The sequence below is a fragment of the Vicugna pacos genome, chromosome 5 (genome assembly GCF_048564905.1).
Source record: "Vicugna pacos chromosome 5, VicPac4, whole genome shotgun sequence".
NCBI lineage: Eukaryota > Metazoa > Chordata > Mammalia > Artiodactyla > Camelidae > Vicugna > Vicugna pacos.
The window spans coordinates 77,800,613-77,813,540 of record NC_132991.1 but is presented as its reverse complement, the minus strand read 5'-3'; the positions used below and the strand labels follow the sequence as shown (position 1 = coordinate 77,813,540).

Below are 12,928 nucleotides of genomic sequence, written 5' to 3'. Positions count from 1 at the left end.
GGATGGAAAAGGATATTCCATGCAAATGGAAAAGCCAAAAAAGCAGGTGTTGCAGTACTGATAACAGACAAAATAGACTTTAAAACAAAGGCCATAAAGAAAATAAAGAGGGACATTTTATAATGATTAAAGGAGTGATACAAGATGAAGATATTACACTCGTTAATATATATGCACCCAATATAGGAGCACCTAAGTACATACAAGAATTACTAACAGAGATAAAGGGGGATATTGATGGGAATACAATCATAGTTGGAGATTTTAACACTGCATTAACATCATTAGACAGATCTTCCAGACAGAAAATAAACAAGGCAACAGAGAAATTAAATGCTACAATAGAAAAACTAGATTTGGTGGATATTTTCAGAGCATTACACCCCCCAAAAACTGAATATACATTCTTTTCAAATGCACATGGAACATTTTCCAGGATCGATCATGTACTTGGACACAAAAGAAACCTCAACAAATTTAAGAAGATAGAAATTATCTCAAGCATCTTTACTGACCACAATGCCATGAAACTGGAAATCAACAACAGAGAAACAAAGGAGAAAAAAAGAAAAGCATGGAGATTAAACAATATGTTATTGAAAAAACAATGGATCAATGAGGAAATCAAAGCTGAAATTAATCCCACTCCTGGGCTTGTATCCAGAAGGAAATCTACTTCAGGATGACACCTGCACCCCAATGTTCATAGCAGCACTATTTACAATAGCCAAAACATGGAAACAACCTAAATGTCCATCAACAGGTGACTGGATAAAGAAGATGTGGTATATTTATACAATGGAATACTACTCAGCCATAAAAACCGACAACATAATGCCATTTGCAGCAACATGGATGCTCCTGGAGAATGTCATTCTAAGTGAAGAAAGCCAGAAAGAGAAAGAAAAATACCATATGAGATCGCTCATATGTGGAATCTAAAAAACAAAAACAAACAAACAAACAAAAACAAAGCATAAATACAGGACAGAAATAGACTCATGGACAGAGAATACAGACTTGTGGTTACCGGGGGGTGGGGGGGTAGAGGGTGGGAAGGGATAGACTGGGATTTCAAAATTGTAGAATAGATAAACAACATTACACTGTATAGCACAGGGAAATATACACAAAATGTTATGATAAATCACAGAGAAAAAAATGTGACAATGAGTGTGTATATGTCCATGAATGACTGAAAAATTGTGCTGAACACTGGAATTTGACACAACATTTTAAAATGATTATAAATAAATAAAAAATGTTAAAAAAAAAACCTGTCGCCAATTAAAACCTGTCTTTCGTATAAAAAAAAAAACAGAGCTTCCTGGTTACATTTTTCCTACATATTCTTAGCATGACAGATGTGCATGTCCTGTGTTACATGAAAAAGGGCTTCCGGGGAGCAGAGTATGGCAGACACTTTGGGTTTGCATCAGACTACTGCTGTTTCCATAGCATCAGCCAGGAAGAAAGGATGAATCACATGAAAATGAAGGGTCAGGAAGTTATCCTGAAAAAAGAAGTTACAGTGACAGTTCTTTCCACCCTGCATTAGACCAGAAATAAACTTTCTCAGTAGTCGGTAGAAGAAACTAAAAACTAGGTCCAAGGGACAAGCCTGCACAGGACACAGTGCTTCTTTGACCTGTTGGCATTTTTTTAGTCCAACTAGAACAATCAGTCATACGTGGGACTCACCAAACAATAAAACCAAAAACTACCTTGCATACTACAGGTTTGGAGCAAAGGAAGAAGGGCATTATCCAAGAAAAAATACAACTAGTCTAATGACAAGCAAGTGGAAGAAAAGGCTACAGTTCCCTCTTCAGCACTCTGTTGCTCACACACTGAAAGTAGCCCTTTCCAACGACATTGACAGAAGTGCAGGATGCTTCAACCACGTAAAGGCATCCAAGATTATGAACGGGGAATAGAAGCCGAGTTGGGCTTTTGAAGTGCTGAGAAACCCTGCACTCAATAAGAAGGGAAGGCTCACTTAAAAAACACTTAATTTCTCTGAAGTACCATCTTAACAAGTATCAGTTCGATGGGTTATTCTGAACTATTTTTCTACAGTTCTGCAGAAAGGAGATGCCCTTCAGCAATCTTAAGAGGTACATACATGCAAGAGAGGTTCTTAATTCCCCACGGCAGGCATTTTAAAGAAGCCAAAGGCTTACCACTCGAAGCTGAGACTTTTTGGTAGAGATCTAGATCTGAAAAATGAGTGTCCCCAGAAGACTAATAATTCAACATTCTATACTATCACTCTGCTTTTACCAAAAATAGGACAAGAAAAAACAGGTTTCAGATGCAGCAGGAAGGATTAATGTCATGAAAAGAACTTTCTGTGAGGGATAAAGAAAGCAAATGCCTGGAGGAGAAATTCAAGTTTTTGGGGGAGGAGGGAATCTCTTCCCAACAAACTGAAATAAATGTCCCCCTAAATTTGTATACTTTATCTGTAAATATTCAAAAGCAAATTATGTTTTATATATGTCTATGTATCCTTTAGATCTGAGAAAGAGTTAAAAATAAGCTTGTGTTTAAAATGATACCCAAGTTGATATTCCTCCCTATCCTAAAAATATCTACTGTCTTTAAGACACAGCTCTCTAGGCTGTTTAAGGAAAGACACCATCAACCTGGTAACTGGGTGAAATCTTCTATGCAGGCATGAGATGAACTGAACGCCCTTAAAAGATTCCACTAATTCCTCAGTTCTGTGAGTCCAAGAACTGCACAAATAATCTGCTACTGGGCTGAATTCCGTTTCACTGTGACTCTCATCCCTTTATCAACAAAACTCAGAAGAGTTCCTGGGACACAGACAGTAATCAGTGAATGTTGGCTGAGGTCAATAATCTGACAGATTCTGACTCAAGAGCAGAAACAGAAGGTTCCTGGGAGCCAAATGCTCTACGAAGGGTCCCACTCACTGATTCTGAGAGAACAGGATTTGTCTACAAACGCAATTCTTATGGTCTTACAAGAATTGTAGAGAGATGCCGGATTTCTTCAAGTTATGAATTATAACATCCAGCTGATCTTTGCTGAACGGGCTGCTGAGGTCAGTGAACACTTCAATATGCTTCTTATTAAACTTCTTTCCTCTAAAAAAGAGAGTTATCACATTAAGAAATCATTCTCCGGAATTATTTCCTACAAACTCAAATGTACTTGGTTGCTGAGCTGATGAAGGGTAAGGAATGAATCCAGCCCTGCTAACAAATGTGATTACATTCTAGAAGTCCATGTGTTGTTGGTGTTTAGCTAAGTTTCTACTAAGCACGTAATCAACCAAGTGGTAACTCACACTTTCAACTTCTTAGGGAAAATTTCTGAGCATTATGGAAATATTGCTTCCCCAATTTCATAACTCTAATTTCAGTTAAAGATGTGGTCACTATGATAAAAAAGGATCCCCTTCCATCCTCCACATACGCAGAATGTAAACAAGGAATTCTCCCAAGGTATTATAATTACGGCCTTGAAAGGGTTCACTTTTCAAACACCTTGGTCTGATTCCACACACAGGGCTAATGGCAGGATTTTGCACAGGATGTACAGAGACTGAGAAATGATAATACAAATTTCAGCCTGAGATTTTAGTACAAATGCTTTTCCTAACAGGGTGTGTGTGTGCGTGCGTGTGTGTGTGTGCGTGCGTGCGTATTTGAAGACACATATTTTAAAGGCACAGTAATTAAATAAGTAATAAGTTAGGAAGCTGGCCAGAGTTACTATGCATTTAATTTCAATACCGTATGGACCATAACACTTAGTATTTTTTACAAGTCCTGGTGGTTAGCTTAAGTCAAAAAGGAAGGAAAAGGAAATAAGCCAAACATTAATTTTCCCCAGAGAAGTTCCACGAAGTATAGCCCTTCCTCTTTCTAAACTTTTTAAAAAGAAAGGCTGAACTCTTATCAAATGCCTTTTTAGCCATGCAAACATGCAACTTGATTAACAATGAATCATACAGTGCACTGTATACAACAACCTATACAATTCTTGCAGAAAGGCTCATTTCCAACTCTCTTCAGCTGAGACACTTACACGGTTTCTCGTTGAATCAAATCCATGCACACAATGAGGGCATCCAGGACTCAGCTAGTTAAGGGCAGAAGGTAACACCAAAAAGTCCCTTTATTCCAAGAACATGCAACTTTTTTTCAGTGAAATCCACAGTGCTAGAAATTGTGGACACTGAGCTGACTGTGTAATGATTTAAAAAGGACTTGAAAACAGTAAGGACCTACTGTAGAGCACAGGAAACGATATTCAATATCTTGTAATAGCCTATAATGAAAAAGAATATGAAAAGGAATATATATGTGCATAAATGAATCACAAGGCTGTACACCAGAAATTAACACAACACTGTAAACCGACTATACTTCAATTAAAAAAATTAAAAAATTAAAAGTACCTGCCCAAGTGCCCTTCTTCCAAAGTTTATTTCACTAACATACATTCATATATGCTATATATCAAAGTACACATCTTGAAACATGTAACCAGGAAAAATAAAAGAAACCAAAAGGTAGTCTAACATGTCCCATTTGACCAAAAATTATGACGCCATTTTACAGTATCTAGAGCCCATGTTTTGTGATTACAGTCTACTCCTAAGTATGAAGTGAGCCATAATGTAGCATTTGTAAATCACTCCCAGCACAGCAGCACCTCCTAGTGATCAGGGATGGTACTATTGTTTAGAAAAAGGAGAAAAATGCCTTAAAATCAGGACACCTATGGAAGAAATTAGAAGTCTTACAGTTTAGGCATCAATGTGATTTTTGACATAAAAATATCTTCCATCCAGAGAGGTTAGGCAAAAGCTAGTGCTATATTCTTCCCAAAATATCTTCTCTATGTCCAAACATTTCTAAGCATCACCACTACCAAACCCTCCACACATGGTCAGTACACACATACACCCCCTAGTATCTTCCCCTTCGAAACCTCCCAGCCTCTGTCACTAGCACAGAGAAGGGGCACCCAACCAAACCTAATTAATCGCACATTAGATCCTGACATACATGACCTCCATGTCCTGGGAGCCAAAAATGTCCATGAAGTCAGAGCTGGGACTCAGAAAACCTCATCAAATTAGATTACTATTCCCCAGATTGAAGGAAATTTCTTAAGAGACTTCTCTGGCTGAAAAAGGATACAGTCAGCTTGTTGAGAACCTGGCTGGATTTTGTTTTCAATGTCTTCCAGCAAGTCAAAATCCGGTAGCATCAGGTGTCTGTGCACTGTGATGTTCTGATACTGATCCTCACCAGCAAGGGCATTCTTTGTGTCGTCTGTACCAAAAAGGACTAATGCAATCTCATCCTTGCTCTCAGCGAACACCTAGACAAGGATGATAAAAGGCTGAAAATCATATATTACCACCTAGAAACCAACAGATATTTAACCTTCAGGGAGCAAGACAACCATACCTCCCTATGGCAGGTCCCTGGGGCCCCTGTCAACAACAGAATTGGGCTAATTGGCCCATAGGACTGATGGACAGTGAAAATTCCCAGGTTTTAAGACCTCTTCATCGACCATAGGTCCTATCCTTCATTTCAGTACAATCTGTGGTGGAGGAATGGGAGGGTGATGACTTCCCACCCTCTTGATGACCTTCACCCAAATCAGACTCTAATTCTCAGTGATGACTAATTATGGATAATTTGAAAAGATTTTCATCTGTCTTTCTGGAATGACTAGCCAGGGTTTACATTTTCCAGAAATTAAAAAAATATATCTGTTGGTTCATATTCTCTATCTCGGCAATTTCACTTACAGGGATAAATACTATGGAGAAATTCTTGCACATGTACACAAGGAGACAATGGACAAGAAAGTTCAAGTTTACTTCAGCACCACTTATAACTGGGCAAAACTGGAAACTAACTATCACTCAACCAGAGAATGCAAAAACACATTGCAAAATATTTATACAATGGAATATTACAGCTCAGTAAAAAAAAAAGGAATAAATCTCAAAAACATAAGGTTGAGAAAAAATAAGTTGTGGAATGATACATACCACATCATACCATTACATACACTTTTGAGAGCATCATGCAATACGACATAGTATTTATAAAAACACTTACATCCAAAGTATAAAATGTATGTGACAATAGGTATGATAATTCTGAGGAAAGAGGAGGGCTGGGGAGGGATACACAAGGGGTTTCAAGTTAATCTGTAATATTTTACATTTTAAGAAAAAAGGAGAAAAAGAAATCAAACAAATAGAACTTTCAGACTGTAGGGCACTAGACAATGGGAAAATAGCTTTCCATTATATTATTCTCTGTATTTTCCCCTTTTATGAAACATTTCATAATGAAAACAAAAAATAGTATGTGACACAAAGGGCAGTCCTGTCCCCACCTACTTACTAACAGAAGCCTCTTACATCAGTGAGGCGAACGCTGTGAGGGCAGAGGACAGAACTGTCATTCTTCATTGCTGCATGGTCTGTTAAATTCCCCAGTCTGGTAACAAGTCCAGCTACAACTGCCAGTTGTTCATAGGGAAAAGGTCCCAGCTACTGGGGTTCAAACATGGCCAGCACACCAGTGGGGCAGGCCTGCTAGAATTCCATCTGCCTCCTGGACAAGATTTCACCTTAGGGCAAGGTGATCTTGCTCAACAACAAAACCTCAGTGAGGGCAAGGAAGGAAGTTTGACTGCAGTGTGGGTTCTGTCTCCCAGCCTTCCAGAGTCAGACTCCTATGCAAGGAGCAGAATCAAAAAGAAAACCTGAAAGCACTGCTTCTCTTTTTTTAGAAAAGCTATACTACATTGGGGCACAGCGGCACTATCCGAATGCACATTACTATAACCAAGAATCGGGTCAGAGGCATCCTCTTCTTCGAGACTTTAAGGACTCCAGATTATCAGAATCTGTTAAACTTCAGGATGACCGGTAGGAGGTAACAGTGCCTAGTAGAAAAGGCAACCCCCAGAAGAAGTAGCAGACGTGTCCAGGAGGAGCAGCAGCACCCAGTGAATGAATCAGAACTTTGTGGACTAGGCAGTCAGAGCAGGCAGAAAGGGCAGAAATTATTAATAATAATAAAACACAGAGTGTTTACAATATGTCAAGTACTATTCTAAGCATTTTATGTACATTAAGACTTTTTTTTCTCAAAATAACCCTACGCAAGAGGTATTATTATTTTCCCCTACTTGGCACATGGGACACTGAGGCAGTGTGGTAGAGAGTCTCGAAGATGGTCGCCATCCATTCCTTCTCTCCCTGTATTTGGAGAATATTCCTTAAAACCACAGGGGAGTCTAATTCCTGCCTGCCACTCCCTGCACCCCTCCCCCAATATGAGCTGGCTGAGTGACTTGCTTGATTAATAGAAGGTGGCAGAAATGGCTTTCTGGGATTAAAGCTAGGTCACAGAAAGCCATATTAACATGTCTCTTCGAAATCCACTCTTGAAACACACTTCCTTAAAATCAGCTGCTATACTGTGAGAATCCTGAGCCACATAAAGAGGCCATGTAAGAGTTCTGGGGACAGTCCCAGCTGCACTCACAGCCACCAGAAGGCATGCCAGTCATGGGAGTGAGCCATCTCGGACGTAAGTTTGGCCACATGAACCTTCCTGACTCAGCCCCAGCTGACTGCACCGGCACAAGAGGCCTTAGAGAGAATCACCCAACTGAGCCACCCAGTCATCTCCTAGAACCATGAGACATGAGTTTTTTAAAATGTCATTTAAGATACTAAGCGTGGGGATAGTCTGTAACCAGGAAACAGTAACTGGAATAACACACAGCAGCTGAAAGACTGATTCAAGATCACAAAGTTAGTAAGGGACGTGGCAGAGCAAGGAGTCAAACCTAGGCCATCTGGCTCCACAAATTATACTTTTAAACATTACTTTACATTGCTTCATGTTTCTGAGAAAAGCTGTAATATCCAGTGGAGGAGCCAAAATGAGAGAAGAAAAAAATGCCAGGTTCTAGTGGTAGCTTTGCATGTGAGCAGATATAAGAATGACTCCTCAGATTCCTAACAATACTGAGGGCGAACACTGTAAGGAAGCTGGTATCTGGATAACTAAGTGGAGGCAACAAGCAGTTGACGACGAGTTACAAGCTCAAGACCAATCCGAAACTTACCTGTCGCTGCAGAAACATGGTCATCACCTTCTTTGCTAGTTCAAATGGGGATCCTTCCCCAGGAGAGGAGTTACTCATGGCAAAGCCCACATCCATACACAGCACCACAGCTGCCTAGAAACAAAGTCCCAGAGTGTGTGAGAAAACATTATTAACGGTCACTAAAAAAAGAAGCAAAAGAGATGTCACCCATAGAACTTGCACTGATAGCCAGGAGATGGGTGATAAAGGGAGGGGAAGGTTCTACTCAGATGATGTATGTAAGACATACCGATTTCACCATGGAGAAACTTTAAATAGCCCTAATATTTCCTAAAACCTAGAAAGTATCTGTCAGAACAGGTGCGTGCTCCAGGTAGCTGCTCCTTTGGCCTGAGCCCAAGATTAAATCCACGGGACACAGATCTGAAAATAACCTGCAGGCCAGAGCTAAGACCAGCCCAGCTGAGCTCAAAATACATCAGCCCAAATGCAGTTTAAGCACAAGAATAGATGCTTCTGCTGTAAGCCACTGATTTGAGGTACAGCTTCTTCTCCAGCATTTTTGTGGTAGCAGGTAGGGACTGTCACAATATGTATGTGTTAAAATAATACACCCAACAATAATTTGAATCAGTTTGTAAGTTCAGGATCTAAAACAAAGCTAAGACACCAAATCTACTCTAGTTGGGGACACACATATAAATAATACCAGCACAATATTCCGTGACAGAGGCATACAGTGGGTGCCATGGCAGCACACATGAGGGGCATCTACCCAAGACCAGTGGAAAAACAGAGGACGGGTAAGAAGGCAGAAAGACTTCTTGGATATGATCCTTGGGTGGATCTTTTTTTTTTTTCATCCAATTAAAAAATTTTATTTTTTCATTTCTAGGGGTTTGGGGGGTGGTAATTAGGTTTGTTTGTTTGTTTATTTATTTAATGGAGGTAGTGGGGGTTGAACCCTGGACTTCGTGCTAAGTATACACTCTACCACTGAACTATATACCCTCCTCACCTTGGATGACATGACAGTCATGTGAATGAGGGGAGTTTTAGGCAGAGGGAACCAAATAAGGACACCTAACCATTAGCTAGCAACTGCATATGCAGAAGACTAAGGAAACAGGGCAAATATAAACTAAAATATGGATACATGTCAAGTTCTGTACTTGGAATTCAAAATTTAACTGAATATGGGCTAGAGGAGACCTGAATAAATAGCGACTCACAATTTCAGGGTGGATTATAAACTGACGTTTTAAAATGTCACCACTATGACATGGCTACAGTACTACACTCCCCACACCTACCTTATTGCATCCTCTAAAATATTTCAGGTTGCATCGATTTTAAGGAAGGAAAAGAAAGGTCTTACGGTGAAAAAAGACTAGCAATCTGGAGACCTGGTATCCAGTCATTACCAAGTAGCTGAGCCCTTGGACATGTCACTTAACCTCACTGTTAATTCATGGAGGCAGGAAGCAGTTGTTGGACTAGATGAGATCTAAGGCCTTTTCCAGAGTTAACGTTCTTTGATTCTGACTGACAGTCTCACCTGTGCTTTGTACTGATCAGACCACAACTGACAAATGATGAGCAGTTCTCATTGTCGCATCTTCTGAGAAAGACTAATTACAAATGAACACAAAATGAGCAGATTAGAATATGTGACATGAAGAACAGGTGGGGAAAACTGGCTATTTGAGCCAGAAGAGCAGCTTTAGGGGAACATGATTGTTACCCTCATACTGCTCTGCAAGAGAGAGAACAGGCTCCACAGATGGAAGTTATAGGGATACTGGTTTGACTCCATATAAAGGAGAAAAAAAATAATATTTAGAAGTGATCAATGAAAGAACTACTATTTTCTGAAGGAGTGATTGCCTAACCATAGAATTATCTGAAAAACCTGGATGAGTTCCTATCAGGGATGTTATTGATGATTTCCAATTTGGTGGTATCTCAGGCAAGGCAATACATGGCAAAACTATTTAGGTTTTTCCCTAGTTTACCAAGAACGGAGCATAATGCACTTATACTAAGAGATTTCCTGAGTATAAATAACATGTTTGGAGAAAAGGTGATAATAAACAACTATAAAACTTCTTTGATAGCAATAAAATTTACATCCCATAGTTTCAATGCTCTAAGCATAAGAATCTTAAAAAAGTGAAGTGTCTTCAAATATGCTGCTGCATTTATTTAACACATGTTCATATGAGCCACCTTTAAACCAGAAAACTCTAAATGAGAGGACTAAAGGCCTTTTGCCAGGAATCTGGTACCCAAAAATAGCATCAAAAGGTTTCACAGCATGGAACTTGTCTGAAAGCAGAAGAATGGTCTATATAATACTTCAAGCTCCTTTTTGGCTGCAGTAAGAAAACCCAGGAAAAAGAAACTGGGCAATAAAGCAACACTGCATTTATGTATTGAAGCAATACAGGCTGTCAGAATTTTCCTGCAAGTCCACCTGCCATAAACAGTGGCTCCATTAGAGCATCAAAGTTTTCAGCAGCTGGAAGAGGAACAAAGGAGGTGAGTGGCATATGTTCCTAATCATTTTTAATCAACGTTTCCCGACGCGGAACTGAGGGGACTAGGAATCAGTGACTCAAACTTCTATCTTGTTTATCTGTATATGAGATGCCTAGTAAAATACCTAATGAATGAACCAACTCCCTGGAACACATCTCCCTCTAGTGACCCTTCAAAGACAATTACTCTCTGCCTGTATTTTAAAAATCATTGTTAAAATTCATCATAATGTTATTAATCTGGGACAATTAGGGTCATAGATTCCTAGTAACAGAGACATTCTCCAGGGCTCTGAAAGCAGACAGCCTACGTTCAAATCCGTGTTCCACCACTTACAGACTAGGTGAGCTTGAGGTAATCACTTTACTTACTGCCTCACTTTTCTCACCTGTAAACTGGGGATAACAGTTTTCAACTCATGAGATTGTTGTGAAGAATAAATGAGACAGGAATAAAGTGTTTAAATCAGTGCCTTACCAGAGTTAAGTTTTCAATAAGTGTGAAACATTTGATTATTATAGAGGTAATAACAGGGCGTTTTATACTTCAAGTTATTTTACTCACAGTCCCTCTCTGAAGTTTTACAAAGCTGTGCGATAGGTGTTTATCGTGGCTAACTTCCATTCTTACAGATTTTCAAAACCCAGGCTCAGAAGTAACGGAGGAGTCGGAGGAAGCGGGTAGGCTGGGATACGGGTACGGAGGGGAGGCGGAGTGGGCTGGAAGGCCGGAGGAGGCCAGTTGGAGAGGAAATGAGAAGATGGGAGGGCTGAGGAGGCGGCGGGGGTGGAGAGTGGGCGAGGGTCAAGTTCAGGTCTTCAGACTCCAAATCCCCAGCTTTCTCACAGCGCATCCCTGGATCCCGGCCCTCCGGACCCAGGCCACCACCACCATCTCCCCTCCCCACTCCTGGCCACCGCCGTGATCCCATGATTCCTGCTTCCGAACCACCTTTTCCGGAAGCCCCGGCACAGGCAAGGACCAAGCCAACTTATCTTTCTACCTTATTCCCCGACCGCGCCATATTGCAGGTCCGCAAGCGCCCGTTCGCCTCTTCCGAGTGGGAACCTGCGGCGCCGAAACTCAGTTCCGCCGGACTAAGGGCCGGAGGGTCGCAGAAACGGCCTCTTCCCGCCGAGCCTGGAAGGGGAGGGGAAACTGTGCGTGACGCCGTGAGCATGCGCAGATCCCTTGTGTTCCGAGCTGTTGGAGAAGCTTTCCGGTTTTCCAGCTTCGTCTAAGTATCTAGAGCTGCTTTGCTAGGAATCACGTCTCCAAAAGATTCACTTCCCTTTTCTTTTACTGAGAATAATACCTACAGCGTTTTGTGTCAGCGATCTGGAGTTAGATTTCCTCGAATATGAGGATGAATCCAGAAAGTCACATAACTTCTCTAAAAGTCTGTTTCTTCTCGAAAAAGGGAAAACGGAAGACTTAACAGATGTGATGATCTTGGAGCCAAAGCCTGAAGAAAAGGTAGTTTTCCAGACAATCAAAAGTGGAAAGAGCATACTTCCTTGAAGAGGAAATGGGATGTATAAAAGACCTGGAGGCATGAAACAGCATCTGCTAAGGATCTCCCAGTACTTTGGCGCTAGCTTGTAAGGGAGGAAGTGAGGTTTAGTTCTAGAAGACAAATCTAGAGATGTTCTAGGAGTGGCAGCTGTCAGTTACAGTGCCCCGACACTTGCCACTCCTTTTCAAAAGGAAGCTGTCCATCCTGCAGACCTTGGGCCTTTGAGCGAAGTGAGCCTAAACTGAACCTTGCACAGAAAAGGCTACTTACTATACCAGATGATCCACAGGCTGACAGCTGATTGGACAGAGGGTCTGGCAACTTGCAGAGTGTCTGCAAACCTCTGCCCAACCTAGGAAATTAAGTCCAATCAGATTCTCTCCCACTTGAAAGTTGGACCTGGGACAAGCAGAAACTGAAGCTGGAAAAATGAGAAGAGAGGGGTCTTGAGAGAGCCGAACTGCATTTATATAAGTAAATGCACTGAAGCAGGGGAGTCAGACACTTTCAGACTGCTCTGAGAGCCAAGAAGTTTCATCAAGCTTTTGATTCAAACTCAAGGAGTTCTTTTAAAGCTGAAATATTATTTTTAAAGTATTTTTTATGTGACAGATCAATAGAGTTACTACAGCATCATCATAGTGAAGGAGATTTTCATGCATTATGTCCATGATTTTATCTCGTATGTAGTCTCTGTTTTCTTCTATTTGTACTCTCCTTCTTCCCCTCTCTTTC

At 40.7% G+C, this 12,928-nt stretch overlaps 1 protein-coding gene across 4 annotated transcripts in view; it reads right to left on the bottom strand.

Moving 5' to 3' along the window:
- XRCC5 (X-ray repair cross complementing 5) overlaps positions 1-11,817 on the bottom strand; it is an 88,168-nt gene extending 76,351 nt beyond the window's left edge. For 3 of the 4 annotated variants that reach the window (XM_006207300.4, XM_072961608.1, XM_072961609.1), the window contains exons 1-5: positions 11,681-11,817; positions 8,155-8,268; positions 5,184-5,367; positions 4,063-4,111; positions 2,994-3,116 (exon numbers count right to left, since the gene is read on the bottom strand). In XM_006207300.4, the coding sequence (XP_006207362.1) occupies positions 2,994-3,116; positions 4,063-4,111; positions 5,184-5,367; positions 8,155-8,268; positions 11,681-11,701 (491 nt within the window). In that variant the 5' untranslated portion in view covers positions 11,702-11,817. Of the gene's footprint in view, positions 1-2,993; positions 3,117-4,062; positions 4,112-5,183; positions 5,368-8,154; positions 8,269-9,694; positions 9,768-11,680 lie in introns of all 4 variants that reach the window. The other variant, XM_072961607.1, reaches the window with a different exon arrangement.
- Positions 11,818-12,928: the final 1,111 nt, after the last annotated feature.